At 40.3% G+C, this 18,205-nt stretch overlaps 1 protein-coding gene across 2 annotated transcripts; it reads right to left on the minus strand.

Annotated features, from left to right (window-relative positions):
- Positions 1 to 2,689: 2,689 nt before the first annotated feature.
- LOC131249370 (serine/threonine-protein kinase Nek2-like) lies at positions 2,690 to 16,980 on the minus strand. Of its 2 annotated transcripts, XM_058250089.1 has the most exons (15): positions 16,844 to 16,980; positions 13,208 to 13,340; positions 13,011 to 13,077; positions 12,408 to 12,473; positions 11,052 to 11,098; positions 10,893 to 10,938; positions 10,535 to 10,615; positions 10,388 to 10,430; positions 9,510 to 9,559; positions 8,928 to 9,009; positions 8,786 to 8,835; positions 6,793 to 6,866; positions 6,643 to 6,694; positions 4,695 to 5,159; positions 2,690 to 3,520 (listed from the first exon to the last, which is right to left on the minus strand). In XM_058250089.1, the coding sequence occupies exons 2-15, from the start codon at positions 13,324 to 13,326 to the stop codon at positions 2,852 to 2,854; spliced, it is 1,911 nt and encodes a 636-aa protein (XP_058106072.1). In that variant the 5' UTR covers positions 13,327 to 13,340; positions 16,844 to 16,980; the 3' UTR covers positions 2,690 to 2,851. The 2 variants fall into 2 exon arrangements, with proteins under 2 accessions (XP_058106072.1, XP_058106071.1); XM_058250088.1 differs by lacking the exon at positions 16,844 to 16,980 and having other exon boundaries at positions 13,208 to 13,466.
- Positions 16,981 to 18,205: the final 1,225 nt, after the last annotated feature.

The following is an 18,205-nucleotide window of genomic DNA, read 5'->3' on the forward strand; positions in this document are numbered from 1 at the left end:
GTGATTTTGGCTTTAAGCTTATAAATCCTATTGGAGTCTTGTAGTCCTCATATATGATACATAATTTTTGAACGGTAGCAAAATTTTATTGAGAAGCTTTAAAAACATTGGCTAATTACAAGAAAGAAGCCTAATAAAATGGGGAAAGATTACAACTTACAAGGGAATCAAAACAGGAGGCCCACCTTGTGACATTCACCTTGGCACTTCTGAGCCAGCTCTGAAGCCAATTTCTAGCGTCAATTATTCATTTCCCTCCAAATGGCTCATATACTTGCCAACAAAGTTAACCTCCAAGGCACCTTTTGTTTTTTTCCATGGAATCCATGAGCACTGTTGAAATATGTATTCTAACTTTTGGAAGCCTTGTTTTAGATAGCAAGCGAAAATTTCATATTCCTCTGATAATGGTCACCTTGTATTGTGTATTTTATGCTTTAGAATTTGACCATGGTATCTAGATAATGATTACTATGTGGAATCCACTATTTCCTTTGCTATCTGAACAACACAAAAGTTCCAAAAAAAATGGAAAACACTTATTCTCTTCTTTTTCCACAATCTAAACAGGCCTTATCATTAACAGTATTTAGGAGATGAAATGATTTTTAAAAAAAAAAGAAAAGAAAAAAAAGAAGAAGGCTGAGATGGTCTGTTATGCGTGCTAAGAAAATTGGAGGCGACCCATTTGAATTTTCTTTTAATGAGAAATACTCAATTCCAACCAGTTGTATGATAAGTTGCTGTCCAGTCTGCGGTTAACTTCTAACCTCTCATGTGCATATGACATCCACCCCACCCAATAGGGTGGTCCCATTATGATGATTATGTTATGCAAAATAGCCCCATCCTCTAATCAGGTGGACCCTACTTTTCACCATACTTCTAAAACTAGATGACTCATCAGTAAGTTTGTATGCTTGGCAGATGTGCAACGCCCCTAGATCCAGTGTAGTCCAAGCAAGAACCATGGTTTGAAGAATGAGGAAATCCCACCCGTGTAGCATGGTTCTAAAAACTTCATTATCAACTGAGTCAACTCGACTCAATGAGATCTTGAGCGGTCCCTAAGAAACTGATGAACAAGGCTTAGTTCTGACTTGATCGACAGGAGTTGTCGAGTCAGCCTGCCAACTTGGTTGATTATCCCATGAAGATGGGGAAATCCCACCTTTTCAGGCCATGTTTTCTGTAGCAGCCATATTTATTTACTGTAAAATGTCTTTATTTGGAATAGCAGAAAGTTAGCTGGGCTTTTTTTTTTTTCTGCCCAACATCCAAACAGGCCCTTAGCATTTCGCAAAGCACACATGCTAGGTCCAGGCCGTGCAAAACCAACATTTGTATAGGGCTAGGCCAATAAGCTTTACCTGCCAGATCAATATCTGGACCCAAATCAACCATGGCCCCTTCCTACTGACAGCCTACACATATGGGGAGCGATGCTTCTAGTTCAGGTCCACTTGGGGGTCAGCCCGAGCGGAACCTGTTTCCTAAATGGGCTAAAGAGTTCTACCCAACTGTGGCCTAATGTTACCCAATTAAAATCATCAAGCCCAAGCTCAGTTCATCCCAGCTCGGTTAATCGTGTAATCCAGCTCGGCTCCACCAACCAGGCCAATCTGGCTTGACCCGACTCGAGTGTAAGAATGGAATATGTAGCCAAAGGTAAACCCAACAGTGAATACATGGCTTTGATTGGGTCTGGTTGGTGGATCCCGGCAAGATAAATGGCTTTGATTTTACCAGCAAATGTATTCCTAATATCTATCCCTCCCCTAATATCTCAACCCAATTTCTCTCTATCTAATTTACCTCCCTCCTTAATCTCTCTTATCTCTCCTTGAATCTCTTCGCGTTGCAACCCTATCCCTTTCGCTCCAAATTAAAGGTATTCTCCTAATGGTGGCCACTTTTACAATAAAAGTGTAATGGTGTCAATGGCTGTTATGGTCTCTCTCTATTGAGAAAAACTCGAAAAACATGTGTTGACCCTATAATGGACTGTTGAAGCTGTTTTACAGGGGGCATAATAGGCTGTCATCGAGCTGTAATTACCTTTACAGCTCATATTTTCATAACTCTCTTTATAGAACGGTTGCCACCATTACATATACATTAACATCAGCCTTTACAGCACACCATGGTCCAAATCGCCCTCCCTTCAGCCTCCATGTTCATTGCACCTATAATGGACCATTGGGGCTATTATCGCCTTTAAAGTGGGGTAATTAGCCTTTAGGAGGCTGTAATGACCTTTATTGGTTAATTTTTCCTAACAGCTTTTACAGGACAGTTGCCACCATTCTCCAAATCACTCTCCCTTCAGCCTCCGTGTTCATTGCACCACACCCCATTTGTTCATTGCACCACACCCCATTAACAAATATTTTGAAATTTTGATTTAAAATCATGATGATTTCACCAAAAAAAAAAAAAATTTGCAAAATTTGAAACACAATAATATTTCAAAAAATCACACGATATTATTGGGGCATTTAACCTGCAATTGGTTGCAACAAATATCATGATATTTTATGAACAATCAGTCTAATTAGGGGCGAATATCATGATATTTCTTGCAACGAAACACATCCTTGGTTTATTTATTGCCGAAATATCGCAAGATTTTCAAAATCTCAGCCAGTTTGTAACAGTGCCGCTACCATAGACATACTAGAGCCTCAGGTAAAAGAAAAGGCCAAACCTACTTCCAAGCAGTAAAGTCTCTACACCCTGCCACTGCAAAAATGATGGCTAAGCATCTGATTCCTTTTCCCTTGCAAATTCAAATTTCAAACTACTACATCGTAATGGTCGAGTACAAGTGGGGCCCACCTCTCTTAGAGTCCTACTCCTGTTTCACCGTGGTTTCCTTGAAGCTCTTGGTCAGCCAGATAGCAGTTTCTCTTGGAGATACCTTACCTGGCCCAAATGGCTTGAGCAGTATCCCAAGCTCTTGAAACCTCTCCTGCTGCAGCAGCTGTGCACTGAACTCCAGTAGCCCTTCCAATGCCTCCGCCCGCTGCTGGTATGACGAGGTGTCGAACCTCCGCTGCCGTGACTCTGATGACCCCCGGCTTGACGCCTCTGCTGTTGGATTCCTCTCAGAATACTCACTCCCTTCATCCCCACCATCCCAAAACATGCCATGCCGGATTGCATGCCCCGCCTCACCAATGAAGCTCGGCTTGTAAGAGGTCTCGTGGGTCTGGACTGTGCACTTGTCTTTCATGATCGACCGGTCACCGCAATGTGGAGAGTTGGAGGAGCCTTGAGCAGACGCCATCGATCTGTTTTTGCGAATAGGAAAGAGGGGGTCCTCAGATGAGGCTAATGGGAATTCCGTAATTTCTATTCTGGGAGCATTGACAGAGACATCGGGTGAGTTCATGCGGTGGAGGAGACTTGTGTTGGGCCTGCATGGGGTTTCTACAGTTGCAGCTCTGGTGGGTAAGGGAAGGGATGCTCTGCGAATTGGATGGGTGGATTTATCAGCCGGAGTTCGTGAAGTTGGAAGCTGCATTAGAAGTAGAAGGAAAAGGCATGATTCTGTAAGATGAGTTCATTCTTCTCAAGCCGAAATGTCAACAAACTACAGACGTGCACAGAAAAAGCTTACATAATCCAAACATACATCAATAAAAATGTGATAGCTAGAGAAATGGTCTCCTGCGGGCAGTGCATACCAGCAAAGTGGCATGGCCGATTCTGATGGCCCACTGTAATGTGTAAGTGAAATGCACTCATACCATCAAGTGCCTCACCATGTTAGGCCCAAGCCCCCAAAAATCAGGTTGATCTGTGATTCTTGTGGACCATACCAAGGGAAGTTGTGAGAGGGGGTGACCCAACCTTGAATTTCTGTGGGCCCCACAGTGCTGTGTATGGAACATCCACAGCCACCAAGTTTTAGGCCCAGGGTCCAAGCTCATGTTGATCTGTAATTAAGGTGGCCCCACCAAGGGAAACAATTGAAGGGGGGAAATGGACCCTTGATTCTCTACGACTAAAAGGTTCACTGTAATGTGTATGTGGCATCCACTCTGACCATTAGATGTGTGACCAGACTTTAGGCCCAAGGTAGGCCCTTGTTTCAGGTGGGGCACAGCAAAGGAAACGGTCGTCAGTGAGCATTCCCCTGTTCAATTTTCACAATCGTCTGACCCACCTGAACCACGGATTGGACAGATTTTTTTGGCATTGGGCCTAAATAGGGTGATGCATCTCACATACACACCACAATGGGGCCCACCTGGGCCAACACACCTTTGCTTGCATTGAACGTCCGCTGCGGCACTACTCACAGGGGACAATTTCATGTGATAAGCATATGTGAATATTTGTAGCATAGCTGGGAAAAAAGGAGAACACCATTTGAAAACCGTGCAATCATCATGCACGGAAGAGTTACCATACATGCCAATGTGGCATATGGGCGAAATCCAGGCGGTTCATCGGTAGGACCCAACTATTGAAAAAGGATAACCAATGGTCCACATACGTGCACATGTGAGCACCACCTAATTCGTTGGCCAGCCCGATGAACTTCCTGGATCCGTCACATGTGACAAATCAGCAATTGCTGTGCACTTCAGTACATTGCATGCAAAGCACACAGCTCAAAATAGCATTCCTCTGACTTACAATTTTGACAAAATTAAAATATCAGTAACCATTAATCTGGAGAGTACCGATTCGCGATTTAGACGACCACGGACTATCTTTGAAGGCTCTGTTTTTCTCTTTGGACTCACAGACCCTTTAGCAGGAGTCAATCTCGGCGTCTTTGCAATGTTTGAAGCCTTTGCATTTATAGGTTTATAAACACTGGTCTCTTCAACATGGATGCTGCCAGCAGATAACTCTGTGATTCTTTGATTCAGACAACTTGGAGAATCCTGTATTCTTTGAGTAGAACCAGCAGAGTCCCGCTCCATTGCATGACTCAGTTTCATGACCCTGTCATTGCTGAAGGATCGCCTTTTTTCTTGGCCCATGCATAGGGAGTCATTTTCTTCCGGCTCTGGAAATCTAGTTTTCTTTATGTAGTTATTTGGAGGGTGGTGAACAGGCAAGGGATTGCGGCCAGGGCTGGATTTTAGGTAGATCTTTAGAACATAGGGCTGAAGGTGTGGGTGCCTGAGCAGCTCAGCTGCCTAACAATGCAAAGAGAATAATAGATGCCAGTAATTAGAAGTGTAAACTGAAAAGATACAGAGAAATGCTAATGCAATTCACACATGGAGAGATCTGAGAGGTGATTCGCAGTAGAAGTGTGTGATCTGGACCAGTCATCAGAGTCCCACTGAATGACATGAGAAAAAAATGATACAGGTCTGGTCTATTCATCAAGTGACCAGGCATGTCTATATTCAATGTGGAGAGATCCAAGAGATGATTCATGGCAAAGGTGAGTGTGATCTGGACCAGTCTTCAATGTCCCATCTGAACATGCTATGTGTGATATTTGGGTATTATAATCAGTAAAATTGTTAGTCGGAGTTGTGTACCACAATTTGGATAGTTTGATTTGAGCCACTTGTGTGCCACCTGCATGCATAATTTCTTAGTGCATGTATAATTTCTTAGAGTATTGGAAAATTTCTGTTCTTTTTTCTTTTAGGGTTGGATGTGAACCATCATTGAGAGTATGAGACAAAAGCAGCCGCATGCAACATCACTAAAAGCAGACAAATAGGGGAAGAAGGAATTAAAAGGAAGAAAAACGAGGATTGATAATCTAGGGCTTAGGGATAGGAGCCTTCCTGTTCTATATATGTTTTCTGAGACTTTCTTCTACTTTGGCCTCAGGTATCCCGATTGAAGTGCACAATGAGGACTGTCACAACAGCTATCAAAGATCCATTGGATTCATCTTGGAGTTTGCAGCTCTTGCTTGCACCTTGCACTTGCGGTTTTCCTCCTTTAGAAGAATGGTAGAGGTTGATAGGAGCAAGAGAGCTCTCATTCATAATCTTGTGAGCTCTCCTGCCAACAATCTCCATCGGATCATTGTCTCTACTGAGTTGGCCTCACAAATCCCCTCTAAATTGTATCCTAACCCCCTTTATCTAGAGGGCTAACTTTATCTAGGGGTGTGGGCGTGCCTTGGCCCAAGGTGCGGGTGTCTTCTTTGCTCCTTGGCCCGGGGTGTGGGTTTCTCTTTTCTTTCCCTGACCCGAGGTATAGGCCCCCTTATATTTTTTGGGTTGCGTCTCCTTTTGGAAGAAACAAGAGTATTTTCCTTGCCTTCTGGAAAAAAAAAAAAAGGAAGAAAAGGAAGGAAGGAGGGAGGAAGGAAGAAGAGGTGGTGTACATGACTCGGCCAGGCTTAGTGACTCGTCAGAGCTACCGAGTCAACCTGCACAGTTCATGCCTTGGTTCTACTCCAATCAAGTCTGCACCATTTTTTATTTGGTGGGGGCATAAAAACAGGGTTGACTTGGATGAATCCTGAGTCAACTTGCCTAGTCAGCCAACCTTGGTTGGCGCATGCACCACAAATCGCATATTCAATCTCTCTGTGTGAATTGCTCTTGCATTTCTTGTATATATGCAAACAGCAGATGTGTTTGTATGATGCAAATGTATTCTGCTCCAACTTTGATGAACATAGAGGTGGCAGTGTACAATACATACACTTGGCCTATGTTCTGGGTTCTTCCGCAACATGCTTTTAATGAGTCCTCGACTGAAAGCACACAACAAACAAGAAAAGACTAGATGAGAAGGATTATACTTCCACACTAATACACCTTTACAAAAACTGCAGACAGGATGAGGGCTTACAAAGCACCGGAATACATGCTCGGAAGCGGAGCTACAATGGACTTGTTGATTTTGTTGATCAGTGCTTGCATATCCTGATCATAAAGCAGGAACCAAGCATTCCTTGAATGATTAGTAAAAAAATAGGTCTACATGCATCAACGTGGACAGATACTTCCATATACACATGCATGGATATTTACTGAGAAAGGAAAAAAGAAAAATGTGCATGCATGCAAGGACATGCAAATTTGGTAGAACGATCATTACAACAATATGATTAACGTTGAACGCATGGTGTTCCCCACCATCAGTTGCTATAATGGGTGCATGAGTGCATTTACTTCAGTAGTTTTTCTTTCTTTCTTTTTAAGGATTAATATCCATGCATCGGGTAAGCTAGGCTTCAACCGAGACCAATGTTGAAACACGCCCTGTCTACCATTGACCTACAGTCTTTAACCCTCATTTACTTCAGTAGAAACAGTTTTCAAGCAAAAATAGTACAATATTGAAAATTTTGCATATCGAGGTTTGATCCAAGCCATCAAAAGTGCTGAAGTTGGATCCTGGATTTTACAGTAAATGGACCTCATATATCGAGAAGTCAAATACTAGTCCTGTGGATTGCACAGTTGTGCAAGCATGGCATGTGCACAAGATCTGGGGTTGTCTATCAGGCATGCCCCACTTTGACCATGCCCTGGTAAAAACAACCCAACCGTGACCATTCATCATGCAGGCCCAGTGTCCGTATTGATTGTACAAAAGACCCACTTGATGAGTAGACAAGCCTATTTTTGGGACGGGGCATCTTGACTAATCTGATGAACTGCCCAATCCCTGGCATGCTTCCCATACTCGCATGCGTGCTAGATGAATATCCTTGGCAAGGGTCTATATCCTGTGAGCTGTTTCATTGATTTTCAGCATTATATGTTTGACCATGCTCTGGATCGGTTCAATATGCACCTATAGAAACCAGGTCTGCAGTGGAGTTTGCCCATTGATATAAACCTTCAGATAAAATGAGTTAATTCTAACAAACCAAGCAGATAACTTCATTCCAACAAGCGTATCTTTCACTACAGTTGGTCTATCTTTGTGAAGAGTAAATAAATCGCATCGTGCTACCCACAGTTCTTAAACGAGTTCTTCATTTCTGATTTACAGCACTTTTTCCCACCTAGCATCATCATTAGTTCTTTACACGAAGCGCAAAGCTAAATTGTAGATATTACTTTAGGAGTTACTTGACTACATCTGAAAATGTATTTCCATCTCATCCACCATATTTAAATACTTGCCAATGCAGCCCCCTCCATGAAACTTTATACAATATGGGGCCATTTGGTTACCGAAAAAGTTCCATTCGGAAGCCATGCCCAGACAAGACAAATCCGGACAGTGGTACTAATTCCAATAAAACAAAAGATGAAGCTGTCCAAAAAAATAGCTGTTAGAATGGATTGGGCAATCTGGACACAAAGTTGGCTTTAGCTCATTTTCCATAAAATCGAGGAAAGATTAGTGATCTTTCCTGCACACGCCACATGAGAAACCATGAGAATGTCACTAGTGAAGCCGCTCATCTTTAACCATTTCACATGTGCCACATTTAGCTTTCAAATGCCCATATGTGACAAGACCCATTTGTACACATGCGACATGCCACGTGCCACCAAACATGTTAAGAGATTGATACGTGCCACCATGCATCTTCAAGTAACCACATGTGCTGCATATGCCAATGTTAATCAACAAGCGCAACCAGCATATAACAACGCAGTAAAATATTCCAACCATACAAGCCTGTTGAGAAACCATAATCTAGACATGTGTTCAAAAAGTTCTATCAGAACAAAACTTTGATAGCAACCAAACAGGGACTAAAATTGCAGCAGAGGAATACATTGTCCACACTATTCAAGCAAAGGGACTCACTTTTGACTAAAGAAGTACCATTTGGACAGTAACTACAAACTACTTGTAACATTGGGTTCTTGGGACTTACAAATGCTTTGAATGCAGGCCTGTGTGCGGTCATCTCATATATACAACATCCTGGACAAATACAGAATTAAGGCGTGCATAAATGATCTGGGTAAATAACTTACAAGTAAATGAGACTAACATGAGCTGTATGTGCAGTTTACCTAGAGACCAAATATCAGATTTAGAGCCATAAGGTATGTCTGCAAGAAGCTCGGGGCACATATAGCTGGGAGTTCCCACAACCTGTGGAATGACCAATAACTATCATAAATAACACAAACTGGTAAAGAAACAAATGGAGCTTTCTTAAAGCCACACGTGTGCAATAAAACTCATGTACACACTACACATGTGCCATCATGGCATGATAGGTCCAAGATCCAATCCATCCATCAGAACAGCACCACAATACTCATGCCCTAGCTCAAGAATCAGGTTGATCCACTGGTCAGGTGGGCAAAAATTTGAAAACAGATGTACGGCTCTGAAAAACTTGGCTGAAGTTTTCTAACCAATCTGCCTGTTTCCAATATTGAGGACCACATGTTGATTGGACCAGACTTTATTTTTGCGAAAACATATACAAGGTCGGAGCAACCTGATGTATGGATAAGATCTTGCACCTATGTACCATGCTGTCACATGCATGGCATGTAGATGACCTTTACTACAAATGCATGTGCGATTAGCAAAGCTAAAAAAGAAAAAGAAAAGGGAGAATTTTAAAATCCAAAAATACTCACGGAGGAGGCAAGGTCATCTGAAGTCAACATTTTGGCAAGTCCAAAATCACCTGCAATCAATCATGGAAAGTTAAACGGCTCAAACCTCAAAATGGGAAAGGATGTGGTAATAAACACTAAAATCTAAGTTAAATGAAATCTCAGTCGATCTCTGTCAATGCACAGAAATACAAGATCCATACCATTCATCCTACTTTGGATGAGCCAGATGCCAAAAATCACACTATCGATTTGGATAATTATCACTTGAATGTCAGCCAATAGTTGAGATTTTTTATTAATTCTAACTATCCATTTGTAATCCTGAAAATCGCTCCACTCATTTGGATTGGATCATTGGACTGGTGCGACTTTCTGGGTGTGACCCAACAATGGTAGTACCAATAGATGAACTGTCCAGAGACAGTCGTTGATAATTAACTTGGAATATAATTGATAGCACTTGATCCTTTATCCCTTGGGGGCTTTGTATGGAGGAAAACTAAAACGCAGATATGGAAATGTAACCTGGAATCCTCAGGAAATAGTAAACCAAGGATTCTGATTTTCCTTTTGCTTTGTTTCAGATTCCAATTTTACATGGATTCCACCTACAGTCACCTCAAACTGTCAACTTGTGTCTTCTCTGCCTCGGAATTTGATTTAACATCTTTTTGGGGTAAATGAATGTCCACATTTTTTCAGGAAAAACCAGGAAATGGAAATTGGTTTCCAAGACTTACTTATTTCTGAAATGGAGGAAAAGTAGGCTTTCCATGAATCTGTTTTCATTTCCAGGGTTTTCCACATTCCAAAACACCCCCTTAAAAAAAGAAATTGCAAAATATTTATTAATGTTATTCTGGACCCAAGAAAGAAAGAAAGAGAAAGTAATGTACCCAAACGAATGTCTTGATCTTTAGTCAGGAATATATTTGAACACTGAGGCAATTGCGCAACACTATCAGTACATTAAAAGCTTCAGAGCTTTCACATAGAACACCAAACTTTTACCTCCACTATTTGCACTGAGAGATATAACTGACCTTCACATCTCGATGAAGAATATGATTCATATGCAAGTAATCAAGCGCCATTAGGAGTTGTACAAGCCACTTACAAAGCTTCTGCATACAGTTCGAATTTTGAGTAACCAAATGTAAAGAACTTGGGTGGTCAATTGCTTAAAACACAACAAATCGAAACAGGCAAACACAAACATAGGTTTGCTAGCTCCACGCACACCTTTGCACATGGAACACATACCAACCTAGCATGAGTGGGACATGTGAACTGTGCATAAGGTGGGTAGTTGTTTGTGTAAATATATAGGAGAATACAGTTCATGTGGAACTAGCAAACCTTTGAAAATATTAAGAATTTTGTTGCCACAAGTTAAACAACCTCCTCAGGAAAATGAACTCCATTGGTTTTTTTTATAGCTTCAGCCCTGCACAACCAAAAGGAACATTAAATATGAGGTTAACAGGTCAAAGATCGTTTTCAAGCAGATGGATCGACAGATTCGCAAATACTTGAATTCCCAGAGAAAAGGGAGCTTACATGTCTCCCCCCTCACAGTATCCTATAATAATGCATACGTAGCATCCCTGAAAGCAAAAGGAATCAACAGTGTCAAAAGCATGCAGAAAGCATTATCCTCTACCAAAAGCACCTAAATTCTGTTATTCATGCCACAAACAAGAGCAGTAAGCACAATTGGTTCACACAAAAACATGTGGTATAAGAATCCTGTATCTTAGAACAAAAAAGAAAGAAAGAAAGAAATTGTTAGAGAGTATCAATCACAAAGATTCGTGGTTTGAGATACTAAAACCCCAAGTTCTTGTATTGGTGGGTAGATTATCAGAAAGATGGCTGCATTTTCATTTGTAATATGCATACATTTGAAACTTTGTTCTATCTCCACTTTGTTACTGCTGGAGAAGTAATGCTGCCAATGTCCAATGTGGCTCAAAATGTTGAACAGCTTTGTTTAGCTTTAATCTGAGGTCAATATGAGCACATTCAATGAAAATTTTGCAAGCCCTTCACAGAATATCCTTTCCTAATGTTTTCAATCTGAAAAGTGCACATTGCTGATCCAGCCATTATGAAAAACTGAATGGCAGTATGATAAATAACATCGGTTGTGGAATGCTCCAGAAGAACATCACTAGAATGCTGAGGAAATTCAGGAGTCGCTGCACATGTTTCAGTGGGTACATGTATGAAGGATCCGGGCCATTGATCAGGTGGGGGCCCTCTGACCCAAAAAGCAAGATGGTCTGCTAGTCAGGTGGCCAGATGTCTATGTGGAATATATTCAATCATCTTGTCATAACTTTCTCATCCATGTGTGGCCACCTGAAGAGTGGACTAGCTTGATTTCTGGGCCATGGAAATGTTTGCATTGACCCCTACCTGAGGAATCACCCAGATATCTCACATAAATGCCATGAATCACCTCTTCAATCTCTCCTCATATGAATTACCCAGAACTTTAAACATTGAAACATAGTACAAGAAGAAGTGGGAACAGAAATTTTCAGTTTTTGCCAACTACCATGAACCAGAGGGGAAATCCTCAACAGTATACAGAAAAAAAAAAGAAGGAAGAACAAAGTAACAACAGTATCCTCAGGCATATAAGAAAGGATGAGAAACAATAAACTAGAGGATTGAAACACTCTCAATGGGGTAAGTTTTAACTTACACAACAATAATTACAGGATTCACTCTTCTGCAACAAACGAGAAGAAATAGCAAAACTTACACATTGACAAGCATTTTAAAAAATGTGTGGTTCAGAGAAAATAGAAAATAACAGAATCAATTGGATGAAAATGTACAAAAATTATCAAACAAAGTAATTGAGAATCCCTGATGAAAATGGTTATGTTGGTATAAATTACTGACCTTCTCTACCCAAGAATCTTTGTACTCCACAATATATGGATTGCGCACTTTGGAAATAAGCTCCATCTACACAGTCAGAAGAACCATTAGCGTCTTAAAGCACTGCATGTGGCATGTAAGATCAAATTCGGCCCTCATATTTCCAACATACAATCAAAGAAAGCAAAATTCAAATATTCTCTGAAGGAAAACAATTCAAGTTGTAGACCAATCACCATTTACCACAAAAAGGCAATGAGTTTCAAGTCATTTTGTATTTCAGTGATTCAAAGACCCACACCCAAACCCAAACATTTAGCTGTCTGGTTTTTCTACCAACAGAAATTGTCAATGTTCCCAACATGCATAAGTGAATGATTCATGTATTCATGTCATAATTTCTCTATAGTTACACTCAAAATCTTGTATTTCTCAACCTATGCACTCCTAGGGATCTCACGAATGGGCAACCTTTACCTTAAGGTCGACAACATAATTCCATCGAGGAACTCAACATGGCAAAACATAAAAAGAGCTCTTAACAGAATGATTTTCGTGACATTGAACGAAGGGACCATCTCACTTAAAATATAAATGAATGACACAAATAGAAAGAGAACTCACCTCCTGATGAGCAGACCTGCGGCACCTATCAGTTTGACGGGCAAGCCGAATCTTCTTCAAGACATACCTTAAAAGAGAACAAAAAATCGAGAGAAAAACCAGTCAAATCATAACTAAATTCTCAAGCTAGATATAAACTGTCACAACTGAGAGGGTGGGAAGATAAGATAATGAAAATCAGATGGCTATATTCTCACTTCTTCTTTTCATGCTTATGCCTCACAAGAAGAGCGGAACCGAAAGCTCCTTTCCCAATTTGCTCAAGTACTTCGTACTGCTCCATTTCCAGTGACTCGCTTCTCCCCTTTGCTATCATCTAAGATTTCAACCCTATCAGGACACATTCACCAAACTATGAATTGAACAACCAGGTTACTTCAGAGAAAATTTGCGGAAGTTCTGTTTTGAGGAGAAATTGCAGGCTCGTGCTCATCAACAACCGTATAATTTGAGATCCTATATGTGCACGACCCATGCTTTAATGATCCCAATAGATCATGTGATTAGCCTAACCACAGATGTGGTATGCCCTTGAAATCTCCCAGATTGGAAAATTCAAACCCTTTGATTTGCCTTTTTTACTTTCTCTTTTCTAAAACATAGTTTAAAAAAATCATCAAATTTTTTTAGCCCTTAAACCTTGCTCTTAACTGTCAATTCATAGGCTACCATATTGAAGGGTTGAGACCTTCCACCATGGAAGATCTCCGTGGTGTACCCTATCAATTCTCGGGCTAATTAGATCAACGGTTTGGATTGCCGGCCATGGGCCCCACAAGAGTCAAATCCTACTTGTTGGCAAAACTTACCCCATGATTCTCCTATTTCTAGTATGAGTCATAATCTAAATTGTGAAGAGTTTTCACAACATCGCAATGGCGTCCAACAACTAACATGTTGGTCTAAGATCCCAGTGATGCCAATCATGGCCTCCACATGCCACATGAACATAAAACCCTGCTTGTAATCTAGTGCAAAGTTGTTATGCAAATATTGAAGAGAATTCAATTCATTGCAAATGGTGTCCAAACAGTGTTATCAGAATTGTACGATTCACAACATGAATCATACATTTATGTCATATCGTATGGGTACACAATTTGAATCATACAACCAAATCGTAAATCATAAATGATTGTATAACCATCGTACAAATTGTATCAAATCATACGATAATCCTATCGACTCGTTTGAATCGTACAATAATCGTATACTACATAAATGGGCCCAAAAAATTACTTAAAAGTCAAAAAATTATTCAATTTTTCTTCCTTCTTTTTACCATTTTGCTTATAAAACATGAAAAAGGCACTCCCTTATGCTCATTTTTCTTTAGAGAGAGAGAGAGAGAGAGAGAGAGAGAGAGAGAGAGAGGAAAAAGGATATTTGGGGATTTTGATAATAAAAAACACAAAACAAAGAAATCAAGATATCATTTTATTCACTCAATCAAATGCCATTTTTTCTAACCTGATTCACACTCAAGAAATGTACAAAAGAACAAAATTATTAAAGGACTTTTTTGAATGTTTTTTAAGGTGATTTTTGAAAGACAACAAAAGAAAAAGACCAGAATTCTCTGCTATCATGATATGTATACCATATACATATATTAATTGATAATATCATGATTATGTTTTTGGTGCATGTAAATGGAAAGTGGATGATTGATGCATTTTAATATTTTCTAACTTATATTTTTTCAGATATTAGGAAAAAGATTATGATTTATGATACAATTTGCAATTCGATACAATTCAACCCCTACTACGAATTGCAATGCAGTAATGAATTTGACAAAACTAATGCAATTGGCTACATCAATCCCAACTTAGAATAATTCATGAAAATGCATAATAATGAATGCTTCAGTCATGGTATTAAAAAACGGCTGTGTCATGGCTACAATGGCCATTATGTGACGGTAATGGCAGTGACTGTTAGTTGATACGGATCTGTAATGCCCAATTTGGAAAAAAGAAAAGAAACAAGAAAGACCCGTGACAGCTGTAATGGACCGATACGGGCCTTTAACAGGCCTATACATGGTCGATACATTTTTCCTTTAAAAAATTGTAACAGCTGTTACAGCCATGAGGCTGGCTGTTATGACCACCGTTACAGTTATTGAATACCTTAGCTTCAGTACAGTGGAAACGAAAAGAGAGAATTGAGCTACGAACGGTTCTAAAATGAAAATGCAGAAATGTTTCAGATAATGCAAGAAAGATGTAAGTGTGCGTTTGGGTATCTTTAACAGGCCTATAACAGGCCTATACATGGTCGATACATTTTTCCTTTAAAAAATTGATACGGGCCTTTAACAGGCCTATACATGGTCGATGCATTTTTCCTTTAAAAAATTGTAACGGCTGTTACAGCCATGAGGCTGGCTGTTATGACCACCGTTACAGTTATTGAATACCATGGCTTCAGTACAGTGGAAAAGAAAAGAGAGATTTGAGCTACGAACGGTTCTAAAATGAAAATGCAGATATGTTTCAGATAATGCAAGAAAGATATTACTGTGCGTTTTTGGGTATCTTTAGAATGTCTGCAGGTGGAATTGATTTCCACCCAAAATCGAGTTTGAGCAATTTCGACTTTCTGCATGACCCAAATGGGTTTGGAATCCAATCAAGCATGCTTTCACTCCAACATTCAACCTCACTAATGGTTAAGGCAAACTCCCAAATGCGCCCAAAAATCAAGAATTTTTGTTTAAATTGCAGAAAGAAAAATGAAAAAAATTACTCCAGAAAATTCACAAAATGCAACAGAATGCAATTCAAGTTGCTAACCCTTTCTACCACACCATATGATGATCCAGACCGTTCATCTAGATGGTCCAGTTGTACATGGGCTACGTGGTAAAAACCTCGTTGATCATAAACACTTACCGTCCACACAAAGGTGAATCAGAAACTGCTAGTCTGGACTGTTGTTTTGCACCAAACTTTGTAAGGACGGTCATAGCATTGATGGATGAGATTTTTAGAGAGCAGGTTATCTGCTTAGAGACCTTATAGTTGAACGGTCTAGATCATTGGATAATGGACCAGAAGTGATGTTTCTCCTCTAACAGAACCCATAAAATTATCTTTGAAAACGAAAAAAAGCTTGCTCAAGAAAATGCACAAATTCAACTGAATGCAATGCAAGCTGCCAGCCGCTTCTGCACCACATGATAACCCAGACCGTTCGTTACTTTTCTTAAAATATCCAGACCGTTCGTATAGATGGCCCAGTCGTACATGAGCCGCACGGTAAAAAAAGCCTCATTGACCAGACATCCTCACTGTCCACACCAAGGTCACTCAGAAACAGCTACTCTGGACCGTTGTTTCCCACCCGACTTCGTACGGACGGCCACATCCTTGATGGATGAGATTTTTCCATCGCAGCTCATCCACTGAGGGACCTCATAGATGAACGGTATGGATCATCAGATGGTGGGCCAGAAGGGGTGTTTCTCCTCTCACAGAACTCACAAAGAAAGAAAGAAAAAAAAGGTGGGAGCAATAAATGGTGATATCTAACTCAAGAAAGCATTCATCTAACCCACAAAATAAGGGAAAAATGCAACAAAAGAGGAAAATCTCAAGCAACAAAAAATCTCAGCCGTACATCAAAGCAAGAAAAGAAAAGAAATGCAATGCTCGCCTCCCTAGAGGGTCCCTCAAGTGAGGATCTACACCGTTGATATGCAGGGTCCTAAGCTTAGATTGACGACATTGACGAAATATCGCTCATCAGAGATCGTCATTAGTCGTTACTACTCAGATGAGTTACGTAAGACTGAAAAACGGATTCTAACTCACCTTCGTGTGGACGGTCAGGATCTGTCAGATTATCCCGAAGGAGGAATGTGTGAATGGACGGTCGAATTACTCAAGAGAGCATACCTCCGCTTCTCTTTCTTCCATTGAGAGAGAGAGAGAGCGGCAAAAGAATCGACAGGAGAAGCGATGATTTGAGAAATTCAAAGTTCAAACTGCCATTGTAGAGAGAGAGGGAGGTTAGAAAAAAGAGGATCTCAGTACAGTGATGTTTCTCCTTTTTGCGATAATTTGTAAATAACCCCTACCGGTTTCTACTATTTGTAAAACCTCCCCTCTGATTTGTATAATTACATCTACCTCCCCCAAATAATTGATTCTACAGAAAACGACAAAAATACCCTCATCTTATATTATGTGGGGCCCACCGTTTATATATAAACGGTTTCCAACCCGTCCAAAAGGGTCCCTTCGCAGTAAAAATTGTATTCCAAAATAATCAGGGTGATTCAATCATCAGATGGGTCACGCCCCACACAAAAACCTCCAAATATATGTGGTGGGCCAGTTAATGGTTGGATCAAAATTATTTTAAGATTTTAATATTTTAATGGTAGAATGACCCTGTTGAACGCGTTGGATGAGATACAGTTACCTTTTGAGAGAAGGGGGAACAGTTAATTTCTCAAAGATAACGTGGATGAATTGTAATAGGCCGTGTGTGGGATTGTGTAAGAACTTCAAGACAAGTAGGGAGTCCTTTGTAATTATCAGAAACCTGAGGTTAGGTATTTACGGTTTTTCCATTTTTCTTTTGTTGTTGCCTTAAATACTCCACCGGACTTCCGATGCATCGTATACACGGACTTGGAAGTTACTTTTCAAGGGGAGTTGATGTAATTCGGTGATTGTTTCCGTGTGGGTCACCTTGATGTATGTGTTTTATTTTCAAGGCATCTATAAGCAGATTATGTTCTATATCCCGGCCTTCCATCAGTTTTTTCAGTTTATTTTAGAAAATTTAGAATATAATGCATATGCAAATATTGTGTGATGTGTTACATGTGGCGATGCTGATGTATGTATGTTAGGATTGAAATCTGAGCATTCATATTGGATTCAAAACAGTGGTAATAATGATATTTACTATCAAAACCGGTTAGGGCCCGCTATAATGTTTCTATACACCCAAACATATTGAACATTAGACTCATTAGGCTTGCCACGAGCCGGAGAACCCAACAAACAGAATAGATCGTCTTCATGTGGGCCCTACTTATAAAAAAATAAATATAATAATAATAATAAAGTGTTGGACGCTGTTGCTGCTAGCGTCCAAAGGACGTTGCAGCAAGCAGCGTTCTTGCTGCTTTGAAAAGGGCAGGGACTGTGGGACCCACTATAGGTCCCACCATG

This window comes from Magnolia sinica, chromosome 6 (genome assembly GCF_029962835.1).
Source record: "Magnolia sinica isolate HGM2019 chromosome 6, MsV1, whole genome shotgun sequence".
NCBI classification, from domain to species: Eukaryota; Viridiplantae; Streptophyta; class Magnoliopsida; order Magnoliales; family Magnoliaceae; genus Magnolia; species Magnolia sinica.